The sequence below is a fragment of the Pipistrellus kuhlii genome, unplaced genomic scaffold (genome assembly GCF_014108245.1).
Source record: "Pipistrellus kuhlii isolate mPipKuh1 unplaced genomic scaffold, mPipKuh1.p scaffold_m20_p_13, whole genome shotgun sequence".
Classification (NCBI taxonomy): Eukaryota; Metazoa; Chordata; class Mammalia; order Chiroptera; family Vespertilionidae; genus Pipistrellus; species Pipistrellus kuhlii.
In genome coordinates, this window is record NW_023425438.1 from 50,772,341 (window position 1) to 50,788,001 (window position 15,661).

A 15,661-nucleotide genomic window follows, 5' to 3' on the forward strand; every position below is an offset into this window, starting at 1 on the left:
GCACCCAGCCCAGCCTGAATGTCGGAAACTGGAGACGGAGAAAGGCCTGGGGCGGGGCAGGGTGCTGATGGAGAGAAGTAGGGAAGGAGCAACAGGGAGACACTGAGGCCAGGAGGAGGGGCTGCAAGATCTCGGGAGGAAAGGGAGGATCTTGTGCTGCCACCAGGGAAAGCCATAAAGGGGGAGGGAAAGAGATGGAGCCTCCAGCCAGGGAGGAGGAGCTGTGTCTGTCAGGAGTGCCACGCTCCCCTCCTCTGCTCTCCACAGGGACTGCCGGTGTTTATCCGGCTGCAGCATGATCAGCATTGTGTGGGAGCTTCCCGGGTGAAGCCACCTGCAAAAGCTATGCACCTGCCCCGAGAAGTGGAGGAGAGCACATAGGTCGCACATGGACCGCACATGTGTTCACGTGCATTAGAGCTCCCATGGGAGGCCTCTCTGGGGAAGGCCAAGAGCAAATGTCAGGCCAGAGTGACGGCAGCACCGACAGGCAGGGGCTCCTGGGGAAGCAGGGGTGGGGCTGGAGGGGGTGGGAGCCCCTGGAGTGGGTTCTCAGGTAAAGGACACAGGCCTGGCTGGAGCTGGCTACCAGCCTCTGTGCCAGATCCCCTCCTCAAACCTACCCTCCTCACTCCTACCCCCTCGTGCTGAGGAAATGGGGCCATGGCTGTGCCCATTCTCCAGTGAAGGGGACTGAGGCCCCCTGGAAATCAGAGTGTCTGAGACAACAAACAAGACAGCTGTCAGAGCCACATCTGCACTTTTTTCTCAAAGTCAGAGCGGCAGTCTCATGCACACTTATTTGTGTGTGTGGCATGGTTACCTGTGTATGATATCTGTATGTGCATGGTGAGCAGATGTGCACACGTGTAGCAGATGCACAGGTGTTCATGTTTGTATGCACATGTGTGCATGGTAGGTGTGCACAGGTGTGAGTGCATGGTCTGTGCATGTGTGAGAGAGGATGGGGCTGCACAAGGTCACACAGCAAATACCAGATACTGCCACGGCCAGCACAGGGCAGCAGCTTCTATCCATCCTCACACACACCAGAATGCAGGCCCAGCAAAGAGCCAATGGCAGTCCTGTGTGCACTCGGGAGGGCCCCTCTTCCCAGACCCCACACATCGCTGTCCATCTTCACATGTGCCTTGCAGGTGGGCACCAGGCCCCCTTCTAAAATACATTTTTATTGATTTCAGAGAGGAAGGGAGAGGGAGGGAGAGAGAGAAACAAGAGAGAATCATTGACCAGCTGCCTCCTGCATGCGCTTCAACTTCAGATTAAGCCCACAGCCCTGGCATGTGCCCTGACCAGGAACTGAATCGTGGCCTCCTGTTCATGGGTCAATGCTCAAGCACTGAGCCACACTGGCTGGGCAACAGGACTTAGAAAGGATGAGTTCCGGCCCCAGGTTACCCAGCCGGTGAGGTGGGTGCAGCAAGCCCAGCCTGTCAGCCTCTGAAACTGGGCTCCAGCCCACCAGCTACTCCAGTAGCGCCTCAGCATGGTCCCAGCCCTCTGTCTCCACCTCCGGAGGCCCTGCCTGGAGCTCAGTGGCCTGCATGGATGAATGAAGGATGAATGAAGGTGGGCTCAAATGAATGAAAACATCTCCGATGGAGACAGAGGTGGTGTGGCCTGGGTTGGGCCCCCAGGGTGATCTCTGAGCCCGCAGACAGGACAGAGCTCCAACCAGGTCCCCAGGCCCATCCCAGCCCTACCTGAGCCCTGCGGGGCAGCGCTGGACAGGATCCACTTGACCAGGCAGCACCGCATCACGGCCTGGCGGGTGAGCCTCGGCCTCTGCCACTTGGCACCCTGCTTCTTGCTCAGTGGTGTGCGTCCAGGGTCCCCCAGGAGGCTGCCGTCGGACACCTTCATCATCTCCTGCAGCAGCAACAGGCAGAGGTCTGAGCCCTTGCTCACGAAGGGGACCTTGAGATGGCTCCAGGCTCCCCCACTTTCCTGGGCAAGGCTGTCCATCCTTAACTCTGCCTAGGGACCTGTCTTCCGGGGTTGCGTGCCAGGAGCCCCCAGTCCCGGCCAGAGAGCTGCACCGGCCCATTCTCTCTTGTACCGGCCCTCCTGCCCAGTGCCTCACAAGCCTACCTCTCTGTGCAGGAGCCTTGGTCTGCATGGTGAGGGCATGCTGCAGGAGACCGTGTCCACCGGGAGAGCAGCCCAGTGCCCAGGACAGAGCAGAGTGGAGAATGACCATCGAGGCCACACACACTCTCCTCCAGCCGCACCGGCCTGGCTGTGAACACACACTCTCCCACTGGCTGTGCTGCTCACCGGCTGTGGAAAGCCTTCCTCTCAGGGCCAGGGAGCGCTACTCAGGCTTTAGGACCCCACCACGAGGGCTCCCCGGCTTCTGGGCTGAGGGACTGGGTCTGCCCTTGCGTCAGTGGAACTCCGGGTCGAGGGCAGGGCCTGTGGGCTCCCCCCTCTGCACCCTGGTCTGGCACACGATGGGGCCCCTGGAAGGAGGGAGATGAGGTGTAGATTTGCTCATCAAACTCCCTCCCTGGCATGGGTCTGGTTGTCAGAATTGGATAGCCTCTTAGAGATCACAGCCTCTCCCCTGATGGAAGCCTAGAGAGGGCAGTGGATCTGCACGGGTCACACAGCAAAGCTGGAAGGACCCCCATGAGGCTCAAACACATTTTGAGAGTAACTGGACTTCCTGGTCAGTATTGGTGAAGTGGCCACCAGGTCCATTTCCAAACCCCTAATCCTGACTATTGGGGCATTCCCCAGCCTGGTGCCAGCTGCCGGGTGCCCCTCTCATAGTCATCAGCCCCCCAAGCCACTTCCCACCACACACCCTCCTTGGTAACACCCCCACATTCCTCTCCTCCAAGGCTCACCCTGGCAAGGAGGCAGGGGAAGTGGTGCCCAGAGCTGCAGCAACCTTGCCATCCTGATGGCACATAAAGAGGGAGCAAGCAGAGAGACAGGGTTCCGGGATGCCAGGGATGCTGAGGGAGGCCCCTCCACACATGGCCACATGGACACATATTCACATATACACATGCACTCACATAGATACATGTACACACATCCTCCAGGGGGCATCTTCTCCATTATTTATTTTTATTTTTTAAATCCTCACCTGAGAATATTTCTCCATTGATTTTTAGAGAGAGTGGAAGAGAGAGGGAAAGACAGAGAGAAATATTGATGTGATGGAAACACATCGATTGGTTGCCTCCTGCACTTGGGCTGGGGAGGAGCCTGCAACCGAGGTCCGTGCCCTTGACCGGAATCCAACCCAGGACCCTGCGCTCCGCAGGCTGACACTCTATCCACTGAGCCAAACTGGCTGGGGCTGTCTTCTCCATTATTAATGATCTTATTCGGGAGCGAAATGGCCTTGATGAATAAAGTCTTTATTTTGGTCCCAGAGCGGGATGAGAGGAGACAGGCAGCTGCTGCTTCGTTGCCGCATGAATTTCTCTGAGGGCTCTGGGCTGGTGGAGATTGTCAGAGGGAGAGACTGAGGTGGCCGCAGAGCCTTGGGCAGGACCCCCTCTCAGGACAGGGATGGCACCCCTGGCCCTCATACTCCTTCTGCTGCCCAGGCCTGAGCCGACAGGAGAGACCAGGGGGCCCTGGGTTCATTCCTCCTGGAAAGCCTGGAGGCTCCACGGCCGGCCGAGACACCGCTCCCTGCATTCTAGTCTGGGTCTCAGTGTCATCTCATTGTCATGACAACCCAGAGGTCAGCAACGCCACCCGCATTTTAAAAACAAGGAAAGAAGTCCCACAAAGACTTGCATTTTAGGGCCACACAGCTCATGGTCTCCTGGTTCCACAGTCAGGTGGTCTTGGCCATGAACTGCTTGGCTCTCCTGAGGCCAGGCGCCCTGAGAGGCCTGGAAAATTGAGAAGGGCTTCCCCAACCCCTAGTCAGGGCAGAGTCCCCGTTCACAAGGCTCTGCTGTGCTCCCAGGCTAGGAGCCCCGGCTGTTCTCCCTGAGCAGGCTCCAGGGACAGGGATGTAGGAGTCCTGGCCCAGGTCCTCTACATGACTGAGGGCTCAGACCCCTGTGAGCCACTCCTATGAAGCGGGGGGCGGGAGGGGGCGGGGATCCTTACAGTAGGAATGAGGGGCTGAGCTGTGGCAGGGCCACACAGCCGCCAGGAGGGGTTGAGTCCTGGGGACCAGGCCCATCAGACCTCGGGGGGAGGGCAGGGGAGTGACAGCTTCTCATCCTCATAAATATTTGACACTTGTCTGTCTGGGAGAGGGTCTGGCTGGGCTGTCAGGGACTGTTATAGCCACTCCAGCTCCCTCCCCTGGATTGGGAAGCTCTGAGGCAAAGGGAGGGATGACACACCACCCTCTCACCCCACCGGGCCTCTGTGCTGGGAGGTAACAGTCTACGACAGCTGTGTCAGTGAGGAGACCACCACACAAATAAAATCCCCCCTAATTGCTGCTTAGCACACCCAGGGGCATTTCAGATAAAATCCCAATGATCTGGCCCATCTGCAAAGCCCCACTCCAATCTAGCCCTGCCTGACCCTGGTCAGCCTCATCTCATCTACCTGCCACCACCCCAGCACAGCCTGCTGTCCTTCACCTACACACTTCCCCTCCACTTGTGCACTCTCCACCGCCATCTGCACATTCCCCCCTCCACCTGTGAGCCGAGCCAGCACAGCCAAGGGTTCAGTGAGCCTAAGGGAAGACCAGTGAAGGATGAAGAAAAGACAAAGAGAATAAGCTTGGTCTAGGTGGATCTTCTGTGCCTGGCTGAGGCCACAGAACAGATCCAGACTGCAAGCTGATGGTTTATTTTATAGTCAGAGGTAAACAAGGTAATTTACAATGTTCTTGTAAGTTTCACTTGTTTAGCAGCACTTGTTGCACCTCCCACAGCCCATTAGCCCATCATCTAGGAAAGATCTAGGGAGCAGTCATAAGATCATAGCTTAACTATGCTTAGAGGGCTGTGCCCTCCAAGCTGGAACTTGTTTGCGACTTTGCCAGCAGGTCAGTACAAGGTTTAACCTTATAACTGCTCCCTACACACCTGCACATTCCCCCTTCCACCTGCACACTTTCCCCCTCCACCTACACACATTATCCTCTGGACTCTCAAGGCTGACCCCTTCTCTCTCTCAGGCCTCTTTAAGGCCAGATACTAAGAGTTCCCCTCACCTCCAGACTGCCCTCCTTCCTGCAGGCTCAGCCTCAGCACTTACAGTGCCTTACAGCATGTGTGGTGTTAGAATTTATCTTATGTATTAGTTTTCTGATGCACTTTCTGTCTGTTTCCCACTTCCCCTGCCTATGTCAGCTCTGAGGGCTGGCCCTGGGCTGTTGTGTGAATTTCTCTTGCCCATCAAGCACCCAGCACTCAGGAGGCCCTCCCTTTCAAAACCCAACAGTAAAAGAACAGAGTATCCATGAGAAGATGGCAAAGCCATGCACAGTCCTTTCCCTGAGGAGGATGCCCAGGTGGCCAAGAAGCACAGGAAAAGATGATCAACACCATCAGCCTCCTGGGGATGCAAATGAAAGCTGTCATGAGATGTCACTCACACCTCTCAGAATGGCTAAGAAGTAGTGACAGCACCAAATGCAGAACCTGATCGGGAGATAATGCATTAGCCATTCTAGAGAATAGTGGTGGCTTCTTAAAAAAGCAAATATTTACCATAACTGGTTTGGCTCAGTGGATAGAGCGTCGGCCTGCGGACTGAAGGGTCCCACATTCTATTAATATTCCAGTCAAGGGCATGTACCTTGGTTGCGGGCACATCCCCAGTAGGGGGTGTGCAGGAGGCAGCTGATCGATGTTTCTCTCTCATCGATATTTCTAACACTCTATCCCTCTCCCTTCCTCTCTGTAAAAAAAAATTATTAAAATACATTTTTTAAAAGCAAATAATGCAACTGCCTGAGCATTTAATCCTCCAAACAAAAGCCTGCAGGCAATGTCCACAGCAGCTACAACCTGCAATAGTCCCCAACTAGACAGGCCCAAGGGTGCTAGTAACACCATGGAATACTAGGCAGCGATCAAAAGGATTGGACTATTACCCTGGCTGGTGTTCTAGGTGGTTAGAGTGTTGGCCTGCACACTGAAGGGTCATGGGTTAGATTCCCAGCTAAGAGTACACATACCTGGGTTACAATTCACTCTCTGCCCCCCATCAGGGCATATGTAGGATACAACCAATTGATGTGTCTCTCTCAGATCTCTCTCTCTCTCTCTCTCTCTCTCTCTCTCTCTCTCTCTCTCTCTCCTTCATTCCTTCCACTATCTCTGAAAATCAATGGGAAAAATATCCTCAGGTGAGAATTAACAACAACAACAAAAAGGCAATGGACTATTGTTGCAAATAATAAACTGGATGAATTCCTAGGAAATGATCCTGAATGAAAAAAGCCAACCCCAAAAGATCACATACTGTACAAGTCTATTTATATAGAATGACAACATTTTAACACTGCAACAGATTAGTGGGCCAAGGGTTAATAATGGGGCAGAGATGGTGGGAGGGAGGTGCATCTATACAAGAGCAGTTCATGAGATGCATGTGATGGACCTGCTCTGTGTGTTGTGACTGCGGTGGTGGAAACACAAAGCTACATAAGTACATAGAATCGCAAACACTAAGCACACACACATGCGCGCGTGCACACGCACACACACACACACACACACATGCACGCATATACACACACACGAATGAGTGCATGTAAAACTAGGAAGGCCAGATGAGACTGGTGGACTGCACCACTGTCATGTCTGCTGTGACCTTTGCACTACAGTTTCTCAAGATGCTACCATCAGGGCAGAATCTCTCCAGATTATTCTTACAACTGCATGAAGATCTACAGTTATCTCAAGTTTCAAGTCAGAAATACTCTTACACTCACACACAGAAGAGTATTAAAAAATACAACCATACACAATAAATATAACTAATGATTAGATTCAAGTCCCATGACACTCTCCATAATTTACCTTCCCTCCACACATCACTTGATGTCAGTGTCATTGCAACAAGGGACAGAGCTTCCATCTTTCATGGGCCTCAGGGGTTGGCCCAAGTTAAGTGCAGAGACCAATGAAGCCAGATGATCTAGGCCTTCAGGTCATGCTGAGTTTCCTATTGCACATCTGGCAGTAGGGGCATTCTGGTCCGGGTCCCAGAAATGGCACTAGGCTGACACTGGGGACCTGCTGCCTCCTCTGAAGTCTACAAGGTTCCTTCTGAGCAGAGGCTGCAGGTGGACAGGGCCAGGCCCTATCACTCACCCCTGAGCCCCGAAACTTCCAGCTCCTGCCTGGCCAAGAGGCCAGGGCCAGGTCCCAGAGTCCTTCCAAGTCCCCTGCCCATGAGGAGCAGGAGAGGGACAGATAGGATGCCACATGGCGTTGCACCTACTATGTGCCTTATTTCATGCACACACCAATCTCTCTAGGTCACTTAGACACTCCTCCAAATCAACCACACCCTCCCTAGTTTCTTTCTCACACCCTGTTACCAAGCTCCCCCGGCCCTGTGCTGTGCTCTCACCCACTCAAGGTCAATGAGGACTCAGCCCAGCTTGCTCAACTTCCAGTGTATCCAAGGGGCCTGCCTGGAGGTCACTGGCTCCAGGAAGAAGGGCTCTGCCATTGGGCACCCAGGAGCTACCTCTGCCTGGCACAAGAGATGGCTTAGTACCCCCCTCTAACCCCGATGGTTTCCCTCTTTTACAAAAGCAATGGAAAAAATATCCTCCACAGGCAACATACCAACGGTTATTGTTTTTATTTTGGTGACATTGCTATGGTTACTTTTGAGGAAAGAGTGAAGAAATAAAATAGACTCACTGTAGTCAAGCTGCTAAATTACTAAAATCAAGTAGACTGGGGTGTGAGGAAACTCTTGCTTTAAAGTAACCTGGGAACTTGAATTTTTGAACTCTCCACTTTGGCCTGGAGATTTTATATATATAATAGAAATATATATATATATATATATATATATATATATATATATATATATATATATATATATATAAAATAGAAATACTACAGATAACCCTCTGATCACCCCCTGAAGGATTTAGAAAAGAATGTTCACATATCCAACAGCCTTAACATAACAATCTAGACCACCAGTCACCTTAAAGGTTATCTCCTAGACCAGGCCAGAATCTAGGAAGGCAGGACTAGTTCTTCTCAAGAATGTCGTTTTTTTCCTATAAGAAGTTTTAACTTTTCTTACTTCTTCAGGACACTTGGGCATTGCCTAATTGTGTTTCTGGTTTATAAACTGGAAGACCCTTGAATGAATCCTCATCATTTACTTCCAGCTGAGGCCTCCTGATTCATGCACGCTCAATCGACACCTACTTCAGCAACTGCAACCAGCACTCCATTTACAGCAATGATTTAAAGACCCACTCTTAGAGTCACTTGTTAAAGCTTAAAATGTGAGTTCATTTAAAGAAAAAAACAATAGCACAGATAAAACAAAATTGGTGAAGGCAGAGGACCAACAGGCAGGGACTTAGAGGCCGAGATGGGCCATTGGCCACCTGTGGCTACCAAGCGCTTGGATTGGGGCTGGTCCAGCTTCAGTTGTGCCCTCAGTGTAAACACGCGCTGGATTTCCAACTTTCACTTATAGCGTGCAAAATGGCTCATGAGTAATTTTTATATCAATTGCACATAGAATGATAATATTTACAGAGGGTTAAATAAGATATATTATTAAAAATAATTTCACTCTTTAAAAAATGTCCTTTATGTACCCACCTGAACATTTGAAGTGGCACCTGTGGCTCGCACTGTTTTCATTGCCAGCACTGCCCCCGGCTCCTTTCTCCCACCCCAGCCCCAGCAGGGCCAGGAGCGTTGTTTCAGAAAGGGGGCTGGTGGAGTGTGAAGGAGGGTTGGAGGACAGTGAGGAAGGAGGCCAATTTGGGGGCTGCTCCTGCCCAGGGAGAAAGGGGAGCTGAGCCAGAGCCAGGCAGTGGGATGGGTGGTGGACATACTTGTGTGCCAGTGTTTAGGATCTGCTGCAGATGTGGGTGGTGATGGGGGTCACGGTGGCTCTTCAGTAGCTGCAAGGTCACCACGGAGATGTAGGAAGCAAACCCTCATGCCTTCCAGCTCCCCCAGAATCCGGTACGGACTCTGCCTCAGGAGCACCATCCCCTGAGAGCCCACCACACCTCCCAGGCCAGATCACCTTTGACAAAACAACATCCCACCTCATGGCTCCCCACTCCCCACAGGTCCCCTGAAAGGTCAGGTGCCCACAGTGGACACAGCCTTACCCTATGGGGCCCATCTGGCCAGGCGTTGGGAGCAAACCAAGGCCAGACCTTTGAACAGCCAGGTCAGTCTACGGTTCTCATCAGCTGTTCTGAGAACTCCTGAGAGTGGCCCAGAGCAGGCTAGGCAGAGGCCACCCGCAGGCAAAGGCTGCTGTGGGGATGGAGTGCATAGCTGGAGGCCATGGGGGGCCTGGTCCTCCTGAGTTACAATACCCAGGCTCCGTTCCCAGAGCTGATGTCATGTGAGTAAGCACCTATGTGAAAGGCATGGCAACATCTCCCAAATGTCTACAGACACGTATGGATGCAAAGCAGCATGAGCAGCTTCCGACCAGCAGATGCTGGTTCAGAAGATGCACTTAGGAAGGGGTGGGGGTGGTTTCAGGCTGGTTACTGTCACTTCAGGCAGCCAAGAGCAGTGGGACTCTTGGTCAGCTGAGCAGAGACTTGAACTCTGGGCCCTCACCTCCTGGCCGAGTGACCAAGACAAAGTACCTGACCCAGCTGAGCCTCCGTTTCCTCATCAGTGAATGGGGATGATAATGTGCCCACACAGGAATGTGGGAAAGGTTAACTGAGCTCACATACACAAAGCCCCCAGAAGGAGTGATTAGCACTATTCTTCATCCTTCTGACGCCAAGAGAGGGCTGGCATCCTGTTCCAAGCCCATGGCCCCGTGGTGTTTGGCAGAAGACACAGCTTCCCTGCTCAGCTAGCGACACCTCAGAAGTGCCTGGCATGCCCACACCTGCCTGCCTGAGGGCTCTGATCTTTGTTAAAGCCCCTCCATCCATGTGAAAGCACAGCTCAGGTGTAGAGAGCCTCTCCCCCAGACAGGAAATGCTGGGCCTTTCACCGTGACCCCCCATCACCACCCACATCTGCAGCAGATCCTAAACACTGGCACACAAGTATGTCCACCACCCATCCCACTGCCTGGCTCTGGCTCAGCCCGCCTTTCTCCCTGAGCAGGAGCAGCCCCCAAATTGGCCTCCTGCCTCACTGTCCTCCAACCCTCCTTCACACTCCACCAGGCCCCCTTTCTGAAACAACGGTGCCTGGCCCTGGCTGGGGCTGGGGTGGGAGAGAGGAGCCTGGGGACAGGCTCCAGGCTCCAGCCCAGCCTCTCTCCTCCCAGGAGAGCTGCCCTAGGGAGGCCTGTTCAGACGGGCTGCCTGGCTCTCACCCATCGGGGTGCGCAGCGCAGGCTGGCTCACTGACCACCCACTCATCGCCTGCTCTATTTCCATCACTTGGGACAGATGGCAGGAAGTGGCGGTGGGCGTCTCGTCGTGCGGCCCTGAGTGTTTGGAACGGGAGGCTTCTGGAATCCTCAATTCCCCGCCCGCCCCTGGACAGAGACAGATGTGGGCGAGGCAGCGTGGCTGATGAGGGGAAGCTGGATTTGTCATGAGTCCCTGCAGACACTTGCATGGGCACGTGTTTGAACACACACACACACACACACACACACACACACACACACACACCTGGCGCTTCCTTTCTCAGAGCCCTGGAGCAGGAGAGGGGAGAACTGGCCTCTGGTGACTGCCACCTGGGCCAGGACGCAAATCCTCCGCTCCCTGCCACGTGCGGCCCGGGAGGTGAGAGTCTCACTAACCCAGCCGCTCCACCCACAGCCGCTCACTGACCATATTCTATTGTCTAGCCTCTCCGGGCTCCACCCAGTCACCAGAAAACAGGGACATTGACACCTCCCAGCTTAATGGAGCTCTCACTGTGCTCCGGGGCCGTGCTAACAGGATTAGTATAAGATCTCATTTGTCTAGGAGGTCGATGATGTTTCCCCAGGAAAGTGAGGACACCTCGGCACAGAGGAGCTGCATAACTTGCCCGAGAACATGCAGTCCGCTGGTGGAAGGCTGGGGCTGAGGGACTGAGTCCAGATCGGCTGGTGCAGAGCCAGGCTAGCAGGAGCAGCCACGTTACCTCTCCAGGCCCCAGATTTCCTGGTAAATGGTGTATATGGGGCGCTGTGATGGGCCAGGGTACATATGTTGTGAATGTGGGCGAGGATCTATGTCATGGCACTTTTGGTGGTGATCCAGACCTCTCACCCAGCCCCACTGGTCAGCACATGGCCCTGACTCATGTGGGGACTGAACGAAGGCTATACATATATTTGAGTTCCAGGTGCAGAAACTGAGGCCCAAGGAGGGGATGGGCCCTGCCCGGACCCACAAACTCTACAGGGAAGAGTTGGGCTAGGATTGGCTCTCTGGAGTCACTGTCTAGATTGCCCAACTTGAGAAAATCTTAAAACGGCCAGGATGGACTGGGCATCAGCAGCAGGGGTGTTGGGGGGGGGGGGGGGGGGGAAGAAACAGGTTTGCCTCTTGATGCCCTGGAAGTGCCCAAATGCAAAGGGGGGGACAGCGCTGGGGTGAGGGACAGTGCTGGGGAGGAAGCTGGAGAGAGCCAGCAGCTGCTGTGCCCAGCTGAGCCAACATGGGCACAGGCCGGCCTGATAGAGGAGGGCTGGGCAGAGACCTGAAGCAGCAGATCCAAGGGGGGGGGGGGCATGCCAGCTGGGAGGTGGGACAGGACCCTCTTGGCTGTCCTGCCTCAGTTCAACTCAGCCCTGACCCATCCCACTCTGGTGCCTGCAGGGCCCCTGGGCTCTCTCCCTGTCTGTGGCTGCTCTGTGGTTCTAGGACGTGGGCTGATCACAGCTGACAGATGCACCTGTCTGAGGGAACATCAGTCAGCTGGGGATGGGGAGCTGGTGGGGGGAGGCAGGGGTACAGCTCACTTCACACTGCACCCTCCTTCTGCTCAGGCTCCTTCCTGCCCCTGTCTGGGACCAGTGGAGGGAGACCTGCCAAGCTCTCTCCCCTCTTCTTTCTTTGCCTTGGAAACCAAGGCTGCCCTTGTGGTTCACATCAGGCTCAGCAGCTGCTCCGGGCCTCACCAGGGAGGGCTGCCTTGGCGTGGTGGGGGGAGGGGACCCCAGGGCTCCAAGCCAGAGTGAGTGTGCAAAGCAGCTCCCACTCTTGCAGAAGCATCTGTAGGAAAAGGGATCCTGAGTTCACAAGCCTGGGGCTCTTTTCTTTGCAGCTCTGGACCTGCATTCAGGAAAGGGGCTGTGGAGACTCAGAGGTGCACGGCCGATCCAGGAGGCACGGCTAGGTGTGGGTCTGCTTGTGCGCAGTCACTAGAGGGTTCAGGGGATTCGAAGCCACAAGCACACAAAGCCAGCCCCCCGCTGGGAGAGGGCCCCCACCTCAGCCAGCCGGTGTGCATCTGTCCCTGCAGTCTTCTTCCCGGACCCCCTCCCCAGCCCTAGGGGAGTAAGACAGAGCAGGTTTCAAATCCCAGCTGCAGCTGTGTCACTCGCCATCAAGGGCAGGCCTCAGGTTCACCTGTGAAGTGGGTGCAATGCCAAGAGCTACCTCGTGGGTCACAAGTGGATCCAGGGAAATGAAGGTACAGGGCCAGTCCTGACCTCCCAGCCTCCACCTGGAGAAGAGTCAGAGCCTCTCCAGGCCTCTGACTCATGCCTCAGATCCAGCCAGGCAGATGGAGGGAGCAAATCAGGTCCACCTCCTGGAAGTGCCCTGCAGGAAGGCTGCAGCCTGGCAGGTGGAGGTTCACTCCTGGAACCCTGGGCAGCAGGCATGCCCACTCCAGCAGAGCCCGCAGCTCCGTTTGCGCTGCTCACGGAGTTCAAGTCTGGGTGCTGTGACGGCAGGCTGCTCCCTCCTCTGAGCCTCGGTGTCCGCAGAGGGCAGTGACCGCGCTTCCCTTCTGGGCTGCTGTGGGGACCCATGAACGACAGGAGGGTGCATGCAGGAGTCCGAGGGCTGGGCACTGACCGTGGCAGTGACAGGCAGCCTGCGCTCTGACTTGCTGTCCCTCCTGCCACTAGTGAGGAAGGTGATTTTCACAACCAGTCCTCCCGCTGACCTTGGTGAGCGGCCCAGGGGCAGCTTCCTCAAGGACCACTGTCCCTGCCTGGCCCTGCACCTGCAGGTGTGGGACCTGCTCCCGTCACAGGAAGGCTACTGGCAGGTGCAAGGCCCCTCGAGATCCTATAGGGCTGGGAGCCAGTGTGGAGGAGAGCGGATGGCAGTGGGGAGTCACACTGGCCAAGGGAAGGGCAGGTGCAACTGCTGGGCTGGAGCTACTCCCTCCACCCATCTGGCAGGGATGGGGCCAGCCAAGCGCCCAGGATGAGCTCTGGATGTTAGGGCAGAGGCCAGGCAAGAGGAGGACTGTCCTCCGCTGGGCGGACTGAGCAGGCTGTGTGCCCAACTGAACAGAAACCCACCTCTGTGCATGCAACTGTGCAGCCTAGGGCCGGGGCAGGTGCTGCGTGTGGCTGTGCTCCCACTGGCCTATGGATGTGCACGGACTGTGCTGGCAGCCGTGTGTGCGTGCACGGAGCCTGCAGTGTGTGAGCCAGAGACAAGACTCTGTTCCTCTACATCTGCCTGCCCACGGGGGCTGCTGGGAGAGAAAGCACCTCTTCAACCTGTCCCGTTGCCAGGCCTGAAGAGTTTTGGGTTGTCACCTCTGCTAATCCTGGCACCCCTGGGAGATGGACTAGTGGGACAGGGGCGACCACAAGCCCCCTGCTCGCCCTTGTCCTGTTCTTATGAGACTTAGTCTTTTGGGGCATCCACACTCCCCTGCTCAGGAGACCCTGGTTGTATTTGTGTTCTTTGCCCTTCCTCCTCTCCTCTCTTTACTGCCTGCAGTGGTGGCGCTCCCTTTGGCCGGTAAGGTACCCTCAGAATGGAAGCCAGGGAGCCGGATGGAGCCTGTATCCCTGCTGACCATGGACCTCCAGGACCGCCCTCCACTGCCCCGCTCTGCTCTTCTGCCCGAGAGAGAAATGCAACCAGCCTTGATCAGAACTTTGTTATTTGGGGTGTTCTGATGCACACAGACCAACTCTCGGCACTACTTCTTGCCTCAGAGAGATGCCCCTTCCCCCTTCACCCCCCCCCCCCCCCCCACACACACACACAGAGCTCGCACGGCCTCGGGACGTTTTCTGATTGTTAACTGTATTCTGGGGTCAGCTTACTTTCCTTTCCTTCCTTCTTCCTCACTTAATGATTATTCATCCTTCCCACTACCTGCCACCATAGCTTGAACTCTACCCCAGGCATTTTCCTTGCTTTCTCTCTCTCCAAACTCCCATCAGCCCCACACGTGTCCTTGTTAGGGATCCCATGGCCCTTTAGGAATAGGCATTCATTCATTACTTGAACCATTAAAAGGTGCATTCATTGGCCAGCCCTTGAGCATAAAACACTCCCTCCCAGCATGCACGGTCCCGGATCTCTAAGGGCTATGGAGCCAGGCCCGGGGACCTTCCAGAGCAGGACCAGCCACATGGCTGACCCCAGGTTCTCCTCTGTCCAGCTTCTGTCCCACAAACACCTAAAAACTCTCTCCCATCCAAATGGGACCCCAGGAGTCTAGCCTCCCAGCCAGGAAACCCCAATACTTATTTTTCCCAAAGCGATCCTACAGAGACAGCAAGGGATGAGCTCAAAAAGGGAGGAAGAGCGAGGTTCCTGAGTGGTCTGAGGCAGCCCCCAGCCCCACCACCGCCTACCTTGGCACGCTGCATCCTGGGAGCCGAAGGAAAGTGTTGCCGGCCTCCCCTCTGCACAGCCCAGGAGATCGGGACTGCGGGGCAGGGCTGGCAGCTGCCTCATGTTTGCTTGGACTGGCAGCTTCTCGCCCGCCCCCCTGCCCACCCCTCCCTGCCTGTCTGCTTCTACGGGCTCCACCCCTTCTGCCTCTCTCTCTCTCTCTCTCTCTCTCTCTCTCTCTCTCTCTCTCTCTCTCTCTCTCTCTCTCCACCCCGCCCTCTGCCAAGGCAGCACTCTGAATAAATGGATAAATGGTCCTAACCCTGCCCTCTCAGCCTGGAAAGTCCTGCCTCTGGGTTTCCCCTCCATCCTGTCACCAAGGGTCTTCTCTGTGTCACCCCCACTCTGTCCCTTTCTCTAACACACGTTCTCTGCTCCTCCACTTTGGTTAGGGGAGGCTGGGATACAGTGGGGGGGGGGGGCAGGGCGGGGAGAGGGGAGCTCTGGCTTGAGTTCCTGCCCAAGTGAGGGGCAGCCCTCCTGTCCCTGCTGCCCCCTCCTCACAACACCTTGTGGAGGGACCAGAGAGGACCTCAGGCCATGCATTGTAGTCAAGACCCTGGTGTCCCCTCAGCTACCCTGGCATTGTGGAGTGCCAGGTCCGAAGTGGCCTCACAGATGGAGGGTCACCACCCGGAGATGGTGACAGCTACCAGGGCCACATCATGCGGGTCACACACAGGGGTTCTTTCACCTCTCACCTGCCACCACTTAATTATCCCTGGGGCTTCC

The 15,661-nt window shown here is 55.3% G+C and overlaps 1 protein-coding gene across 3 annotated transcripts in view; it reads right to left on the minus strand.

Moving 5' to 3' along the window:
• KCNIP3 (potassium voltage-gated channel interacting protein 3) overlaps nt 1-15,036 on the minus strand; it is a 61,516-nt gene extending 46,480 nt beyond the window's left edge. For all 3 annotated transcript variants that reach the window (XM_036436083.2, XM_036436082.2, XM_036436080.2), the window contains exons 1-2: nt 14,890-15,036; nt 1,725-1,890 (exon numbers count right to left, since the gene is read on the minus strand). In XM_036436083.2, coding sequence (XP_036291976.1) covers nt 1,725-1,890; nt 14,890-14,904 — 181 coding nt within the window. In that variant the 5' untranslated portion in view covers nt 14,905-15,036. The remainder of the gene's footprint in view (nt 1-1,724; nt 1,891-14,889) is intronic.
• Nucleotides 15,037-15,661: the final 625 nt, after the last annotated feature.